The sequence below is a fragment of the Ursus americanus genome, chromosome 6 (assembly GCF_024610735.1).
Source record: "Ursus americanus isolate L20-20 chromosome 6, mUrsAme1.1.p, whole genome shotgun sequence".
Taxonomy (NCBI): Eukaryota; Metazoa; Chordata; class Mammalia; order Carnivora; family Ursidae; genus Ursus; species Ursus americanus.
In genome coordinates, this window is record NC_142132.1 from 23,739,043 (window position 1) to 23,758,939 (window position 19,897).

The 19,897-nt window shown below is 42.2% G+C and overlaps 1 protein-coding gene across 5 annotated transcripts in view; it reads right to left on the minus strand.

The window, feature by feature from the left end:
* Positions 1 to 19,897, minus strand: part of SORCS3 (sortilin related VPS10 domain containing receptor 3) — a 692,468-nt gene that overhangs the window by 266,920 nt on the left and 405,651 nt on the right. For all 5 annotated transcript variants that reach the window (XM_087862727.1, XM_087862725.1, XM_087862726.1 and 2 more), the window contains one exon: positions 4,127 to 4,285. In XM_087862727.1, the coding sequence (XP_087718853.1) occupies positions 4,127 to 4,285 (159 nt within the window). The remainder of the gene's footprint in view (positions 1 to 4,126; positions 4,286 to 19,897) is intronic.

The following is a 19,897-nucleotide window of genomic DNA, read 5'->3' on the forward strand; positions in this document are numbered from 1 at the left end:
TCTGTTAAAGTTTCATTTTGCCAAGAAGATAAATGATAACAGAGAGTTTTGTAACTCCACTTCTCCTGCAGAAAAATAGCTGTTTTCAACTGTCTCCCGCAGAAGACCCCTGTGCCAGGACGTATGCATCTGTGAATACATGAGCGTGTGCCCCCTTAAAAACAAAACAAAACAAAACTACACCAAGTCTCTTGTCAAAATGAGGGTTGTTTAAAAATCTAGCTTTCTACAGCAATGAGAACAGCACCCATCCATTTAGAGGACTGTAAAGTCCTCAAAACCTATCTCAAAGTCTTTTTTTTTTTTAAACTCAGTTTGAATAATATTATTGAGCCCTCCAGCGAATCCAAAACATCACAGTGTAGTTTCAGTCACCAGTGAGGCCATAGCCTGATGGAAGCAAAAGAGAATCCTACTTCTTTAATAACTCGTAAATACACAGCCCTCCAAAGACATTCTAGGGCTTTGATTCAGAGAGGAGAGGAGAGGAGTAGCTTTTCTTTTATTATTCCAAATTTGATCAACCATAACCTATTACTTTTGCTGGCTGTTTCGCAAAGATTCTTATAAAGCGTTTCCGGAGATTCGTATACCCAAGAAAGAATCTCTCGTCTTTAGTCAGTACTGAGTTCTTTTATATTAAAATGCAAAGTGCCAGGAGAATCTGTAGGACAGAGAGGAGCTGGCACAGGAATTAGCAGGAATTGGGAAGTTTCTAGGATGGCCAGAATGGAAGGACTTAGTCAAAAGCCCAGGTCGACTTGAACAGGAAACAGAATAACTTTGCTATACTGTGACACAACAAAACTGGAGAGCCATGGCCCTCCAAAGGGTCAAGTGCAAAGTGCATTTGTCTCTACCTCTCCACCCCTTTGCAGGTTTGGAAGTTGGGAGGCTTGGGTGATCTTCCACAACCTGGCCTTGACCAGTACAAGGTAGCCACGGTTCCTAGTTGACTCACAACCTGCCATTCAGCGTCTCAGCTAACACAACGTTAAGTGCATGTCTCAATTTCTAGCTACAATTGTGTCCTATCCAGAAGGTATTTCCTTAATTCTCCAGCAGTGCCTTTACCCAGTGAGATCGCTTGGCAAGTCTCCTGCAGCTCTGAGGTAGCAATTTGGAAGGTAAAGCAATTGGATATTGTCCCTTTAAAATATCATTCAATTAGGTCTTTTGTAATATATACAACCTAACGAGATAGCCTTACCGATTCTAAAGAAATTGCTAGTGCATTTCATCAAAGGCACAATAATGGAAACATCGATTCACTCCTCACCACAAACATCTCCCTTCGATGCTGCAGTTACCTTCCTACTAATGCTTTTCATTTTCTCTAGAAGAAACCAGCTGCCTCGATGCATGCACATCAGAGAAGGTTCCAGTCTGAAATAAGACATTTGTATATCAATCTCAACTCTCCATCTGCTGCTGCATAGCATCCCTCTCCTTGACTCTAAACCAATTAATTATTCCAAAACAAAGACAAACTCTTCTAACCCCTGGAAGATGGAGGCTAGGTATGTTACGCAGCTCTGCAAATGTTGCCAGGGGCATTGTCTGCCTCCTCACACCATTTATTTAAAAGAATGGCAGGGTACCAGTTAGAAACTTTATGGGCCTAAAGAACATTCAGCCACTTTATGCAAAAGATGTCAACAAGAAAGAGTATCTAAGAAATAATACATCCAGAAATGTGCAGTGTGATTAGGAAAATCCATCATCACCCACTGCCACATTTCCAAATATTTTTACTCTGTAAAAAAGGCAGCCACCAAGCCTGAAAGTATTTGGAATGCGTGATATCCACAAGACTACATCATGAGCAAAGCCCCAGATGTTCTCAGTGCTATGGAGATGGGGGAAAAGGATCCTCCTTCTAGATACACCCAAGGCGTGCTGCATCTGCTTCATCAACCTCTTGGTGTGAGATGTCTAATCTAGCTTGTCTCTATATAAATAAAAACACAGTTTAGGATTTCTGAGTGTCATCTAAATAAATTACCATCCAGCCTTTAACAATAGCCAAAAAATTTAATTTTTTTTCAATACAGCTTCAAAATTCATAGCAATACGAAGCATCTAAACTCACAGACTACCTGACATTTGGCTAAGTCTTTCATACAATATCCACTTGATGCCATGAAAGAAATGTATCTGCAATGGCTTTTGCTTTGCAAATGTCATGTGGCTGTCCTTAGGGGATTGCATTAAGCACCTGGCACCCACCATGAGGCTCCATTAATGAGAGATATAAAGGTTATGCTGAAATTATTGTTTAAAGGTGCTGACATCTCTCTCTCTTCCTGTCTGTCTCTCTCTCTCTCTCTCTCTCTCTCTCTCACACACACACACACATACTCACATTTACAATCACATATTCTAATATATACTGAGGAGCAACTGTCTCAGGTTTTAAGAGAGAAGAGAAGAAGCGAAGCTATTTCAATTAAGGTTCGTCTATGGGTATCTCTACACAAGGCAGTGCTTATAATTATCTATTTTCTTTCACTGATTGATTCCACAACATGATTACATAATAGTTTGGCATCAAGCACTGTACTAAGGTTCTATACTAAGGAAATACAAAGGAGAATAATCTGAAGTCCCTTTTCTTTATTAGAAGTTGGTCAGCTCCAGCAAGCTCATTACCATAGCATTTATGTTTTCCTCCACGAACCTGTTCACCTCACAAATATTTACTGAGAACCTATTAAGTACCAGGCACTGTGCTACCACTGGTGCTACATCGGTGAGCAAAACCAGACCTGCTCCTGCCCTCCTGGAGCTTGCAGTCCAGCGAGGAACACAGGTAATTCAAAGACCACATAAGTCGATGTAAATCTCACCCGTGACAGGCCCTCTGAAGGGGAGGTGGACAGCACTACACCGTGGAGCACTGAACTTTGTCAGGGATTTGTCAGGAAGTGTAGGGAGGACGTCCTGGGGAAGTGATACTAGATCTGGGATCTGACAGCGATGAAGTTGACTTCAGGGAAAAAGATTCCAGGCCCAGGAAATGGAGCCAGGGAGACAGCTGGGATGAAGAACTGAAAGAAGGCCACTCAAGGGAGAGTGGTAACGGGGAGTCAAATCGGAGGAGGGACCAGCTAAGGAGGTCCTAGCGGATGCTACAGAGGACTGTGGTCTTTCTTCTGTGAGCAAGGAGAAAGGGTGGAAATCCTAAGATCTACATTTGGGAAATGGATCGTTCAGGTGATAGTATAAACACACTGGGAGAGGCTCTGGTCATCACTCGAGTGACACATATATCCTATGTTTGAGTGGTGGTGGTAACAGAAGCCCATGGAATTAAGAGATGGAGAGAGAATGATAGTTTAGAGATGCTAGCTTAGGAACAAGGCAGTATTAAGGATACCTCCTAGGTCTCTGACTTTTGCAACCAAATGGATACAATTAGGGAACACTGGAAGAGAACCAGCTATGTTGGAGGGAGAGCAGAAGTCCATTTTTGGAATACACTGAACCAGAGGTTTCTGAAGCATACGATAGACAACGTCAAGTACACAGCTGGATAAATGGATCTTGAGCTCAAAGAGGAGGACTTATTGGGTTATTATATCTTGAAGGTACTTTTAGAAAACAACAAAATGGACATGTTTGAGATTTCCCCTCCTTTGCTAAACTACAAACAATGATATATTCAAATTTTACCAAATCAATGCAGCATGGCATGCTGGAATATTCCCTAGACTTGGAATCTGACAACATTCATTCCAGCTTTGGCTCTTCCAACTACTGGCTTGAACAAACACCTTAGCCCTTCCGCACCTTCCTTTACTACAATCACTATAAAATTACTATGAATACGCATTTCCTGCTTGCTTTGTAGGGTTGTTTTAAAGGTCAAAAGAGTAAAATTATAGAGGAAACCATCTTAAGCCTATGAAATGATAAACAGCACTGCCAATAAGTGACATACGCCTGACTGCATATTTTGATACTAAGGAGCAGAGAGGAAAGTTCATTGCTGCAGACAAAATGAACCCAGTTGGAATGATGAAACATCACCGAATCCCCTCCAAAATTTGGACTCAGTAAACAAGTGCTTTTCACCAGGTGGTACCGGGGTGACAAGATGTGAATAAAAACAGTGTTTCTTCACCTTTTGATCCAGACTGTAGGCCAGCACCCAGTCCTCCTGCTTGGGATGGAAGAGCAGACTCTGGATGTAGAAAGTGAGCCGGTATTTCTGATAGGTGGCCCCCTCATCCGAGCTGATTAATATGCTGCTCTCCATTTCAGGATCACTAAGAAGCATGATCTACAGAAAGGAGAGGGGAGAAAATACAGATTGAGTTAGCGTGAGAGAGCAAATACAGGAAATTCAAGCATAAATATGAAGGCATCTGCACTTGTATATCACAGCACAGAAAGGGGCATGTGGGTCTTTACATGAAATATTGGCATTTCCCCCTGATTTAGTCCTTCGTTGCTGAATGGAGCTGGAATATTATGTGTGGTTAGGTCTGCATACAAATGAGGCTTCGATTTGTGATGTCCATCTTATGGCACTTTCACTGTTGATGTCCGTCTTTTAAGTAATGGGAACATATTCTTATGGTCCTCTGTCCCCTGACCTTGAGACCATCACACAGCCCTTCCCCTCTCCCCCTCCCTCAATTGTCCAGGGCACTCTTCATCAGACCATTGTTCTTACTTCAATTTAGTCTTGAAAAGGATCCCCCTCTTATCCCACTGCCTTCTTATCCCACTGTTTGTTTTGTTCTCTCTGAAAGAATTGTTTGAGTGATTTAACTGACTTAAGTGGTTTCAAGGATCCCTTTGTTCTACATACTTTCCAAAGCCCATATCCCCAAAGGCCCCTGGGGCAAAGACCGCTGCTCAAGAAAGTGCATCATCCCCAAGCCAAATGGACAGAATGGTGTAGTAGAATGGTTTTGGCATCCGAGGGAGCAGATTCAAATTCAATGCTTCTCTGTTCCTCATGAATCACCTTGGAAACCTACTTAACTCTAGAGGCCTCAGTTCCCACAACAATAATTGAGTATCATGATATCTGAAAATGGCTTTGAGCACTTGGCATAACATACAGTCTTACAAGGGATCGCTATTAATTATCATTGACCTTTCAGTACTTAACATAAAACCCCCCTCCCATCAGTACAGATTGGCTTTTACTTATAGTACCTCGATGACGTTGGTCTCACTAAAGGTGTGCCTACTTTCCAGTATTTAATCCAACAGACACTTAGACACTTGGACCTTCCCCACAGTTGAACTACTGACAGTCTTCAATACCCATGGCAATTGCATCCTTCTTGCAGCATTCTCTTCTGGGGGCTTCCATAACATCATGCTCCTCTTGCCTTCCTTTAGGTCTGTTTTGAATACTCAACCTTCTCTGCTCTCCTTATAATAAGACTATTGCTAAACCTTCAGTGTAGACCAGACCCTCTTTTCTTTTATTCAATGCACTGTTTCTCAGTGACTTCTTCCAAGCTTTTTTTTTTTTTTTATTTTTTTCAATTACCATCTTTCTAGGGAAAACTCAAAAATTCAATCTGAATCTCAGACCCAGCTTCCTGGCAGATTCTTGTATTTGGATGTCCACAAACACCTCAAACTAACCATGCCCCACAATGTATCTGATCTCAGTCCTATCCCTCTCCCACCGTGTCCTGCCTGGCTCAGTTCATGTTTCTACCAATGATTCAATAGAAAGCCAAAAACCTGAGATTCATCCTTGACTCTCCTTTCCCACTCACCTCTGAAAATTAATTAGTCTTTGAACCCCGTGTATTTTACCTATTCATTAGCTCTAAAATCAGATCCATTCTCTTCCTGCCATTATAACTACCATAGTCCAAAACGTTATAATCTCTACATTGGATTACTGTGAAATACCCCTAGCCAATCTCAGTGCTGTTACCTCTTGGCCCTCAATCCACTTTGTCACATGGTGGCCAGAACTACTATCCTGTAAGACAAATCTGATTCCAACATCCCCCTACATAAAACCATCCAATGGCTTATCATTGATCTTCCTGTATTCTAAAATCCTTAAAACAGCCTAGCAAACTCTGCCCCCCACTTTTGTCTCTGACTTCATCAGTACCACAACCCTTTTTGACCTTTACTATTCAGCAAGACTCAGCTTCTTTGAGTTCCTCATGTTTGCTGAGTGACTGAACAAGCAAACGAGTTTATTTCCTCTTAGAGTTTCTCCTACTTCTGGCTACACTGCAACCAGTCGTTAGGGCTATTTCTACACATGATCGAACCACAGGGCCCAAAGTACAAGATAGAGCCAAAAACCATTCCCATACCTTATAAAATAAAATTATTAAATAGCTGGATTTTAAAAATGTTACCCATGGTATATATTACTATTATAAAGTAAGCTTTAAAACAGATTCAACCCCTTTAACTGCAAAGATTCATAGTCCTTTTCCTCTTTTATTCCTTTATAGCTTCCAAGACAAGCTTACTTTCTTTTTCTCAAATATTTGCTTTGGCTTCATTGAAATAAGTTATTACTAGTTATCAGCAAATTTTTAGGGATGGATGCAATATAATTTTTTTTCATTCGTATGTGAATAATGTAGGGGAAATGCTCTGAGATGGATTTTTCATTGACAGAATAGCTTCACCTCCCTTGACACTGTGAAGGGGTAGGGGTAGCAGATAAAAGCACCCCCACTGCCCTTGAGAACACCTCGGAGGGTGCATCTACACTTCTCACAAAGTCTGAGAGGACAAAAAAGGCTGAGGAAGAATGAAGCTTTCATCACCACCCTGATTTGCTTCCCACCATGTGCTGATGGGCTACATAACAGGCAATGAAATCATTTTTTCCCGGGTGCAGAGAAATTAAACTGCTTATTTTATGCAGGTATAAAGAAGCTTCATGCCTATGATTTTAATTAGAAGATAAGACCAACATCATAAACGGACTTTATTTTATATACTATATACTGAATAAGGGTACCATCAAGTATCTAGTACAACGTATTCTCTTCCCCAGTGTGCGGGCACACGCACACACACACACACACACACACACACTTGCACACACAGATCATGTATCCACACACAAAGGCTGCATGTATGTGTGCCACACACAGACACGCATTCACACGTACACCAATGCTGTGTATAGGAGCACACACACACATTAATGAATGCATACATAAGGCATCTTGACACTGCGTGGTGGTTTTAGAGAGGTTTTGTTGGCAAGAGCACATTTTTATTGCAACCTTTCTCTGACATTCTCATCAGAAATCCTTTTATATACTTTGATACCACTGGCAGTGTCTGTATTCAATCCCAGTTTCTGCGAAGAATGAAATGAAGGGAAACAGAAACCTGTATGTTCTGGATTCTGAATCTGTGCTGGGCACGCCACCAGATACTTTATCAAAACCTCACACAAATTAAGTGAAGTATCATCAGTTGTGTTTTATAGATAAGGAAACAGCGGCCCAGAGGAGGAAAGCAACTTGCCTACCACCTCCTCTGAGTGGCCCAAAGGCCACTACCTGTCTCTAACACTAACACTTCCTGCACCTTGAAATCACAGCTCTTTACTATCTTTACCAAGGGATAGGTAGGAGTCAGAGAAGCAAAGCTTCATCCTTTTCCTAAGCGTTTCTAAGAAATCCACCAAAAAAATTAAAATTAAAATTTAAAAAGTCGCTTCAAGAAAGCCCCTTTCCTCCTCTCATTCATAGCCACTTCTTGCCTAGAGGCCATGAAGAATTAAACTAGTAGGAAGCCAAACAGGAAATAAACTGTTAGAACAAAAGTTAAAAAGAAGAAGAAGAAGAAGAAGAAGAAGAAGAAGAAGAAGAAGAAGAAGAAGAAGAAGAAGAAGAAGAAGAAGGAGAAGAAGAAGAAGAAGGGACCATAATATTAAGATAAATATGAGAGCAAATGCTTCGCCAGAAGTTGTCTCAAGGTAATGCATGGGTATTGTGCATTAATATATGACATACGTAAAGAAAATCATCCATATCCACCCCAATTTTTACTCTTAAGCAGGGATTTCAAATGCAAATGCCTAAGAGGGCAAAGCAGGTAAAATAAGTGAATGAGGGAAAAATAACAAGACAAGGAGTGGTGAGGAATTTGCCAACATGAAAGGCACACACCTTTCCTTAAAATATTTAATTTTTTAAAAAATTGTACCCAAATTAAACATGTGGACTGAAGTTATGAACTAGGCACACGACTCTTATGAAGTTATGATAGCCTGTTTCTACTGAAACAAAGAAATGTACAACCCTTGCCCCTTAATTTTTAATTACAGATATATAGGTACAAAACCTTTGGTGACACTTTAGATGTCTCTGCGTTCTGCATTTGTGCGATTTGGACAATATGAACGGGGAAGAGTTTCCACTGGAGACTTGTGTTTTATTTTGCTTTTGTTTTAATTCTTTATCCAGCTTTTCCTGACATAAGATATGCAGTGGGGGTGTATGTGGGTACTGGAAGGGGAAAAGGGTATTTCAAATATGGTTTAGGAGAGTTATTAATGCTATAGGCTCTGGAGGGCAGGTGGCTTGAGTTCAAATCCTCAGTCTGCTACTTTGTGTGTAAACGTGAGGATATTACTCAATTTTTCCAAGTCTGTTACCTCATCTATTTAAAAAAAAAAAAAAAGAAGAAGAAGAAGAAGAAAATTGTATCCAACTCACAATGCTGTTGAGAGGATTAAATGAGATAATGATTCAAAGAGCTTAGCACAGGCGCATAACTGCTAAATAAACATTAACCTTTATCTTTAAATCACGGAGGGTAAGAGCACAACTGAAGTGAGAAGAGGGCTGGAGACAAATTGAAGCAATTTGGGGATTATAAGCCTCCCTCTTAGCTCCCATCATTCCTGAGCTTTGTGGATAAAGATGAAAGGGACTGGTGGTGGGGGGAAGGGGAGTTGCTCTTCAGTGAGCAGAGTTTCAGAGGTGCAAGATGATAAAGTTCTAGAGAGCTACTGTACAAAATCGTGCTCAGAATTAACGAGACTGTATTATTGTACCATTTGAAGAGTTTGATGAGAGGGCATATCTCCTATCAGATGTTTTTTGTTTTTGGTTTTTACCCCAGTTAGAAAAACCATGAAAGGGTAAAAGAGAAAAAAAAAAAAAACACTACATTTTACATAGCTGGTAATATTTTAAGAAACATGCACTTTATTAGCATATATCAACCTTGCCACCATGAATACCCATCAGTAGGTAATTGTGAATTTGCTAAATTCATTTGTGGCTTTGAATGACCACTCTCCTCTCTTCGAAGGAAGATTCCAGCCCTTGAAGGAATTAAACACATCACTGAGCTAGGGGTGAGAAACTCATACAACCAGTCTCTACGGATTTGGCCGTTTACTGTACATGAATTGTCTGCATCTCAGGTTGGAAATGGACAAGCTTTACAGTTTATCAACATTTGGAATATCTTTTTTTTTCTTTCTTTCTTTCTTTCTTTCTTTCTTTCTTTCTTTCTTTCTTTCTTTTCTTTTCTTTTCTTTTCTTTTCTTTTCTTTTTTTTAAGTGTGTAATGTTTTTCTGCAGGAAATTCCTCGGGAAGTTGAATAACAGCAGCCCTAATTTTAATGCAGTTTTGCAAATTGCGAAGGACACACATGGAATTCAGGAATCAGGCAGGGGCTGTGCTTAGCCAACTTATGCTTTCAAAAGCCTGTTAAGTTTATTTGTATCTAAACCAGTCAAAATTAGTTTTGAAGAGGTCAACATCCTCCCCACAAATCTTTCCACAACACACCCTTTCCTGTTGCTTGGCATGTCTTAAATAATACCATTGAAGAATATGTTATTTTAGTCAATTGTATCCTCTCTGTTCTGTCTGCCATTTATAAAATGGGTGAAAGCTAAAGGTTTCTCAGTCTCTCACTCTGACAGAGAGCTCAGACATGCAAAGAACAAACTGAAGTTCAGTGCTTTGAAAATGGTCTCAGAATACAAGTAAACTCCCTCTGAATAGAAAAGGAGAAATACCATAATTTACTGTATAATTCAGTCTTAATGGGAGATGCTTAGCACAGTGCTCAATAAGAAATAACAATAATATCAATACAAGCTCACAAAGAATATAAGAGAGACGCTCTTTAAACTGACCCCCAAACCAACTGATATAATTGATAGGTTGTTGAATATTGACTTACACATAAATAGAGCCTGTTATAGATAAGGCTTTTAATCACGATATAACAATATACCAGCATTCACCACCACCCCACCTATCTGTCTGTCTATCCATCTATGCATCTATCTATCCATCCATCCACCCATCTATCCAACACATCTTATAGCAGTGGTTCCCCACAGGGGACATTTAGCAATGTATAGACACATTTTAATCGCCACAATTGGGGGGCAGGGTGCATATAAATCCTCTTTTGAGAAAAATATGTAAACTACATACACGTTTTACAGATATACATTAATGCATATTTATGCTTTTACACATGTCTCTTTCACCTACCACCATTTATACATGCCACTCACTTCGCCAAGATGAGACTCCCCGTCTTTCTACCTCAACCCATTGTATTAGGTATGTTTCTCCTTGTCCTCCAGAACTTAACACAAGCATCACCAATAAAGCAACAATCATTGAGGCCGGTTGGGGGGAAAAGCATAGAAACAACAACTCAACAACATAAAACAAACAACTGGGCAAAGAACGTGAATAGACATTTTCCAAAAAAGACACATAAAAATTGGCCAAAAAGCACATGAAAACATGTTCATCATCGGTAGTCATTAGGGAAATGCAAATAAAAACCACAAATGAGACACCACACCTCACATCCACTGGGACAGCGATGATCAAAAACGACAAAAACTAAAACCTGAAATTAGCAAGTGTTGGTGAGAATGTAGAGAAACTGAAGCCTTGTGCATTTCTAGTGGGAATGTAACATGGTACAACTTCCATGGAAAACGGTATAGTGGTTCTCAAAAAATTAAAAATGGAACTTCATGCAAACCAGCATTTCCACTTCTGGATATATACCCCAAAGAACTGAAAGCAGGTCTCAAAGAGATGTCTGTACGCCCATGTTCATAAAAGCATTATTCACAATACCCAAAAGGTGGAAGCCATCCAAGTGTCCACTGATGGAGGAATAAACAAGATGCAGCATATACACACAATGAGCTATTATTCAGTCTTAAGAAGGAAGGCGACTCTGACACACGCTACCACATGTATGAAATGCAAGGACATTATGCTAAGTGAATCAAGCCAGTCACAAATAGACAAATCCTATATGATTGCACTTACATGTGGTACCTAGAGTAGTTAAGTTCATAGAGACTGAGTAAAATGGTGGTGGGCTAGGGAATGAAGAATGAGGAGTTGTTAATGGGTAGAGACTTTTAGTTTGCAAAATAAGGGGAGTCTGGAACCTGGTTGCCCAACAATGGGAAGGTTTATGATGGTCAATTTTATGTTATGCGCATTTTACCACAATTTTTTTAAAAACACAAAAATAGGGGCGCCTGGATGGCACAGGCAGTTAAGCGTACGACTCTTGGTTTCAGCTCAGGTCATGATCTCAAGGTCATGCAATCGAGCCCCACGTGGGGCTCCACGCTCAGTGCCAAGTCTGCTTCTGCTTCTTTCTCCCTCTCCCTCCGCCCCTCCCTGCTCGCACTGGCGTGCTCTCTCTCTCAAATAAATAAATAAAACCTTTAAAAAAAACCCACGAAAATAAAAATATACAGTTAGGCACAAAATGACATAAAACAACATTCCAAGGAAAATGTAAAAGTAATCAAACAAACACATAAACACTATTTACTCAACCATTATTTACTGTCTTTATGCCAGGCTCTATTATAAGGACTGGAATAAGAACAATAATCAAACCAAACAAGAAACCCTGCCCTCAGAGAGCACACACGCTAGTGGGGGAAGAATAAGCAATAAGCTAACAAATAAGTAAAATATGTAGCTTTTCAGATGGTGATAAATCCTTCAGAGCAAAATAAAGCAGGCATGGAGATGGGAAGTGCTGAAGAAGGTCTGCAGTTTTACCAGTCAGGAAAGGCTCAGGGAGAAGGTGACATTTGAAAAAGGCTGTAGGAGTCCAGCGAGCTAGAACAGAAGGAAGGATGTAGAGGGTTGGAGATGGGGTCTGTAGGTGACAGAAACATCCTATCTTTATCCCAAGTGATGTAGAAAGCACTGGCGGGCTTTGAGCAAGGCACTGACAGGCCATGGTTTGTTTCTTGACCCTTTGACTCGGGCTACTGCGCTGACTGCATAGAGCTTCACAGGAGCGGGGGACAGCAAGGACAGTGTCAGCGTCCAGGTGGAGGCCACTGTAATGATCCAGAGGGAGAAGCTGTTGGCCTGGGCTAAGGTGAGTGCTGAGGTACTGAGATGTGCTCTGTCTACGTCTCTGGTTATTTATTTTTAAAGACTGATTGATTGATAGATTTGAGAGAGAGAGAGAGAAGGGCCAGAGAGAGAGCATGAGGCGGGAGGGGAGGGGCAGAGGAAGAGGGAGAAGCAGGCTCCCCACTGAGCAGGGAGCCTGATGTGGGGCTCAATCCCAGGACCCCGGGATCATGACCTAAGCCAAAGGCAGATGCTTAACCAACTGAGTTATTCATTCTCCCCTCTGGCTATATTTTTAAGGAAAAATCAAAAAGATCTGCTTATAGATGAGATGGTGGGTGTAAGAGAAAGTGAGGAAGCCCATTACAAAGTTGTCTACCTGTATGTTCATCTCGATGTTGCTTATCATAATGAAAAGTTGGAAATAACTCAAATTGTCTGATAGGGTTTTGGCCTGAACAACTGGGAAGCAAAATTTATGAGATAGGAAAGCCCGTAGAAGGGCAGGCTGGGGCTTGGGAAAGAAGAAACATGGCTGTGGAAAGACTAGGTGTAAGATGCCTAACACGTCCAAAAGGGGCCATTAGGTAGCCAATGGGTGGACAAGGCATATTTTCAGAGAGTGGGCTGGCCTGCAGATATGAACAGAGGAGGTATCCGTGTTTGAATAGCATCTAAAGATGTGAATCTGCAGCTCAACAAGACAGCAAATAGAAAACTGAGCTCTTGTGCCCTGTTGGAAGGTCAAAGAGATAAGGGGACACCAGAAAAGGAGTGTGAGAAGGGAAGGAAAACCCCAAAGAGTATAGTGTCCTCGAAACCCTGAACCCAAGGAAAGAGAGGCTCCCAGGGAAGAGAGTATTCAACTGTGGCAAACGCGGCCGACATTAAGTGGGAAGAGTGCCGAGAACTGACCACTGAATCCAGCAACTTGGAGGACACTGGTGACCATGGCAAAGGCAGTGCAGTGAAGTAGATGGACAATTGGTGTGGAAGCAACTAGAAGTTGGCATGACTGTTCCGGAAAGCAAAGTGGCAATATGGAACAAGACTCTTATAAATATTCATACCTTTGATCCTGTCATTTCTCTTCTAGGAATCTGTCCAAGGAAACCATCAGGGACCCAATAAAAGGCTAATGCACCTATACGATCATCTCAGGGTTATTTAGAATAATAAAAAACTGGAAACAACACAAATATCTGATAGAATGATTAAATAAAGTAGGCCAAACTCATTCAACGGAATATTATGCAGCCATTCAGCATGAATTCAAATAGTTTTATGACATGTGAAAAATAATAAAATGCTTAAGCAGTGTGTATAAAAGCAGGCTGAAAACACATAAGGCATAATCTCAATTTTGTTAAATGTTGTTTATATCTCATGCCTAAATTTATGCATAGATAAACAACTCGACAGAAAATTCACTACATGTTGGCAGTTACAATTGTGTGGCAAGATCATAAGTAATTTTCATTTTTTTCTTTATACTTTCCTATTTTTCCCAAATATTCTGCAATGAGCTGATATTATCTTCATAAGAATTTTTTCCTTCTCTCTCTTCACACACACACACTCTTTCCCATTAGCCCTTTCAAGAATCTTCAACAGGATTATGCAACCCACTGCCCGCTCTTAGAAAAACTGGGGAGCTGGATAAGTATCTGTGCGCATTGTAGGCACTGCTCTGAGCACAGGAAAAGTGTGGGGGGAAGGGAGGATAGTGGGGGGATGTCAATGGAGATAGCAACGAAAGTACCTCCCAGCCCAGGACTGGTGTTCCTGACCTACTCTCTGGAGCAGGAATCTCTGCTGCCTACCTAGTCCCATGCTTTAAACCATGCAGCCCACCTTGCACTGCGTGATGGATCCCCCCTGCCCCCAACCCAGCTCTGAACATGCTGTTTCTTCTCTGGAAGAAACTCCAGTACCCCTTACATGTCATGAAAACCAAGCTTGGCTCCTCGGTCACTGCACAACTGGGTTTCCATATTGCTCTCAGCCTCAGCCACGACCACACAACCATGTGTTCTACGAAACATTCCCCCCCCCCCAAATTTTCTTCAAATCACTATGCCTTACCCTCACATTCCTGTCTTTGCTAATGCTACTCTCAAGCCTGGAAAGCCCAGCATCCTCCCTGCCCATTCTTTCCTTCAAGGCCCACTTTAATTCCTTCCCTTCCATGAAGCCTCCTGGATACACCAACAGAGCAACGTCTGCTTTCTATGAACTCCACTGGCAAATTTGTTATCACACGGAACTATGGTTTTAGGTTTAAAATATCTGAAAATTACGGGACACCTGGGTGGTGCCGTTGGTTAAGTGTCCAACACTTGGTTTCAGCTCAAGTTGTGATCTCAAGGTCATGAGCTAGATCCCCGCGTCAGTCTCCAGGCTCAGCGTGGAGTCTGCTTGAGAGTCTCTCTCCTCCTCCCTCTGCCCCTCCTGCTGGTGCTCGCGCTCTCTCTTTCTCTCTCTAAATAAATAAATCTTTAAAAAAATAAAATGTCTGAAAATTTCTAAGTGTTTGTCTATATTTAAAAACATTAGTTACATTTTGTTTCCCTTGTCTTCATCTCACTTGACTACCGAGGTGTTCCATTCCTCAAAGCAGAGAGCTTCACTCATTTCACACTCCGGTTTTCTTTGCTGGGCTCAGTAAAGCACATGCTCAATAAACATCTGATGCGTGGCTTGGGGAAGGTCACTCAAGGGTCTCTGAGTTTGCTCGGCCAACTCTTCAATGCATTGTATCTGTGGCTTACTGGTGCCCTAGCCAGAGAAGCTCACTCCATCTGAATAAAGGTAGTGGGCAGAATCTTCACCGGAGCACTGCGGGCGGCCCAGGCATGACTAGCCCCAACTCCAGGATCGCCACTCAGGGCTCCTCTCCACTCCAGTACCTCTTTTGTGGAAATACAGACAAATTTAACACATCAATAGCCATATAATTTTTCAGCAAGGTGTTTATTTCCAATATTTTAGAGAGAAGGAAAAAACTTCACAATTAAAAAAAAAATAGCAAAACTGAAGTCTATAGGACTTGGGTTAGAAGTAATTTTCATGACTTCTGTTGAATTCTTTTTAATGTCTTGTTTTGGTTCGATGCAGGGGTTTTGATTTGCTCTTTTCATCTTTTGCCACATTAGAAGCACTAAAGAAAGACGCAAACCCGGCCGTGGACTCCCACCATCAGACAGAGTATGTGAGACACAGCTTAGATGGGGAGCAGACACGGGATCTGGCACAACGTTGTCATGGGCACAGATAATAACCACGTGCTTTGGGAGAGGTTTTGATAAATATCAAATCAGGTGCATCAAGATCATCCAAGGTGTTTGCTGTCTTAAGCCTCCAAGTTGCTACTGTGCTTGCCTGGGAACAAGGTGGAACCCCAGAGTGAAGAGTCACTGCTTCAAATCCTAAACTCACAAAGGCAAAGGCTATATGAAGAGATAGAGAAAATAATGCTCACAAGTCTTCATACTATCTGCCACAAAACAAACCCTAATTTATAAGCATCTTGTTAAGTCTGCGTGGGAAGGACATCCTGAGAAGATTCCAGGGTACAAAGGATGGTAAATGGAAATTAATTGCACAGTACCCATTATGACTAATTTAAGAATTGCAGATTGTCACTGACATAGTATGTATTTAGTGTGCTATCTTTACTATTTAATTCAGTGAACATTAAAAGAAAAGGGGGGGGAACAAGGGCTTTTGTAAATTCCCCTGCTAATCCTATTTTTCCCTTTGGATCTTATTCTTCACATGAGAAGCCCCTGACCTAGGCAATTTTCAGAGACCTAACATTAGGTATTTGGCAAAGATTATTTTAGTTAGGAGAGGGAAGATGACCTCTAAATGGGTTATAGGTAATATCCTATGTCCTGGTCGGGTTGGAAGAGACTGTTCAGTCCAGAGCATCACTGGAACTAATGTCAAGGTCACTGCAGGCAGGGAGTACCACCTTGCCCAGTAAGAACACTGATCATGTGAACAACGTTAGAACTCAACTCCCCATTCCTCATGTACTGCCCACACTTCAAAGGGGCAGGAAGGGGCTCACACACAGCTAAATGCTAGATGTGATCAACAATGAACAAGGCAACTTTCCAAGGGAGCTTTTGGGCCAATGACCCACGTAAGAGCCAGGCTATAATAACTGATGGCATTTTACAGTCCTTCTCCAGTATGGGAATCGGCCCAAGGAAAGGGAAAGGGGGCACCAATCCCACTCTCCCAGGGGGGAGACATTCAGCTACCAGAAAGAGAAAACAAAATGGAGCCAGACCATGCAAGGAGCTGGGAGACCCTTGAAGCACCGCCCCCAGCTCAAGACACCTGCTCTGCATCCCTTCACCTTCAGAACAGACTAAGCAATATCACAGGCTCTGGATTGCATTGCATTTTAACATTTGCCAAGTCCTTCCACAGATATTCTCTCCTTGATCCTCTCTCTCTCTCCTCCCTGGGGAAGTCAGGCCAGGTACTATTGCCTACTATATTCATTTCCCAGTGCTGGGGACAGATGACCACAAACTTAGTGGCTTAAAACAGTATAATTTTGTATCTTACAATTTAGATGTCAAAAGCCCCAAATGGGTCCTGCTGGGCTGAAACCAGGGTGTTAGCAAAGCTGAGCTTTTTTCTGAAAGCTCTGGGGGAGAATCTATTTTCATGCCTGTTCCAGCCTCTAGAGGCTGGCTGCCCACATTCCTTGGCTCCTGGCCCCTTTCCATCTTCAAAGCCAGCAATGGCCAGGCCAGTCTTTCTCCTCTGGCTTCCCTCTGACTGCTCCCTCCTTCTCTCCCAACTGGAAAGACTCCTGTGAGTACACTTGTCCATCTGGAGAATCCAGAGTACTCTCCTTATTTTAACGTTGGCTGACTCAACGTCAGCCATTTATAGGTTTTTAAGATCTAATTTAAAATCTAATTCATCGGCCGTAATTCCATCTGGACTTGAATCCCCCCTTTGCCATGTGACCTAACACATTCTCAGATTCTGGGGTGAGGACATCTTTGGGAGGCCAGGATCCTGCCCCTGGCACCCCATTCTATAGGTAAGAAACCAGCACAGCAGGCACTGAGCGACTTGCTAGAGGTCAGGGCTAGTTACCAAGTGGGAAAACTGGGCTCCAACTCAGAACTTTACCTCCCGAGTTGAATCCTTCTTGCCACAGGGCCCTGTGCAGGAAGCACAGTAAAAATGAGCAAGGGAATGACAAGAAGTGCAGGCGAACAAAGGCAGAAAACAGTCAAACTGAAGCCTTTACTGGAAAGGTTCTCCTTCACCATCCTCTCCCTTCTGTTTTCGTCCTTTCAGCTGCAAATCTGACCCCTTTATCCCCAAACAAAAGAGCCTGTGGCGGTCTGTGTGCTCATTTGTTTCCTGTAGGGTTTTTAAGGGTTCCTGTTGGTTGTTTGGCGATGCTTCCTCTCTTTCCCCACGTGAAGCAGGATGGGAGGGGACAGAGAGGTAGCAATTTCTCCGGGCAGGTACTCTCTCTAATGACCCCTCATCCTGTGCCAGGTGGTCCCCAGGCCGGCAGGAAAGAGAAAGCCACAATCACAGTAATAAACGGAGCAGAGGGCCTCACAGGGAGCGACATAACGAGGAGCCCCAGCTGCCTCAGTGGGGAGGGTGGGCAGAGGCAGGAGAGGAGAGATGGCGGGAAGAGATGGAGGTGCCCGCGGTGGCCTTCTTCTTCTTCCCTCTGTGCCTGCTCTGTGTGTGAGTGTGCCGGTGTGTTTTTTTCCCTCAGCGCTCAAAGGAAGAAAACAAACACCACTCCTCCCCTCACCAACTTTTGTTGTGGTTAAGGATAGAGCAGCACATTTGTCAAAAGGTCCAACTGCCACTTCCGATTCCAAAGCTCGGCAAAGGATCCACCCCTATGGTGATTTAGATTAATTGCTTCTCATTAAGAGCCAATAAACAAACTGCATTCAGGAGCTCTGCTCCTCCTCAGCCCACTGTTGCACGGTGTAATTGCCAAGAGGGAAAGCAGAGGCACACCAGAGAGTTGTCAAATGTAATTTATAGGTTTTTAAGATCTAATCATTTTCTATAATATTAGATTAAATGACAGTCTATATTAAAGAGGAAATTACATTCACCTTGCTTTCTTCACTTTTCCCTCCTTTTCTAGCTAGGGTTTTCAAAAAGCTCTCATCCCACAGCAAAGGGCCAGAAAATGTCCTTGACGATGTACTTGAAAAGGATCAGCCAAGGGATTTTCCTGCACCCAGCAGTCTGTCCAGAGAAGGAGGACAAGAGATAAATGGGAACACACTCTTAGCTAAGCCAGCTCTATCCAGGAACCCGCAGAGTCCCTCCCTCCTTCCTTCAGCCAGAGCTGTGTCATCTTAGCCCCTGACCACATTCACCACAGCTCCGGAGTGTATTTTCGTATTTATGAGGTAAAAAGAGTCCCGGAACAAACATCTTACAAAATCTCATCCCCTTTAGATTTGGAATCAAACAGACCTTGTTTTTGTTTTTTTTATTTTGTCAGTCAGCCATGACGCCAATCGTTCATCACATTCACTTATGAAGACCTTATGTGCCAGATTCTGGGACAGGCATGGGGGACACAAGAGCGAGTAAGAGGCATAGCCCATCTCAATTTATTAGCTCGTTTATTAGGCAAACCTTTAGTTTTTCTCTGGGGGACAAAAAAATGGAATTATGCCCACCCTCAACACGGTGGTGGGTTTAGAGAAGATGAGAGAGAGCAGTAATGTTTGGAAACCTCCTGACATATACTGGCATTTAGCAAATGTCAGGGCCTTTCTTCCCCACCTGCTCCCTGAGACATTTGAGAACAGAAGTCCCCATGTGAGATGGGGGCAAAAACAGACAATCCACTTGTGGAAGGAGATGGGTCACTCGGGTTGCACAGTTGAGATGTGTGAAGCAAAAACCAAAAATGTAAAGATTGATCACCACTGTGGTAGAAATAGGTGTCCAACCTTCTAAGCACAAGGAAGGAGCAGAGGGACAGCCATGCTTGGTATCTGCAATGGCAGATTACAGAGAACTGTTCCTTGAGCCTGGAGGTCAGAGTGCTTCACTTACCAGTTCCAACAGAACTTTCCAAGATAAAAAGCTTCTGCACAGCAAAGGAAAGAGTCAAAAAAACTAAGAGGCAACCCACAGAATGGGAGAAGATATTTGCAAATGACAATTCAGATAAAGGGCTGGTATCCAAGATCTATAAAGAACTTCTCAAACTCAATACCCAAAAAACAAATAATCAAGTCAAAAAATGGGCAAATGTATAAACAGACACAATTCCAAAGAAGACATATGAATGGCTAACAGACACATGAAAAAATGTTCAACATCATTAGCCATCAGGGAAATTCAAATCAAAACCACACTGAGATACCACCTTACACAAGTTAGAATGGCAAAAATTGACAAGGCAAGAAAGAACAAATGTTGGAGAGGATGTGGAGAAAGGGGAACCCTCTGACACTGCTGGTGGGAACGCAAGTTGGCACAGCCACTTTGGAAAACAGTG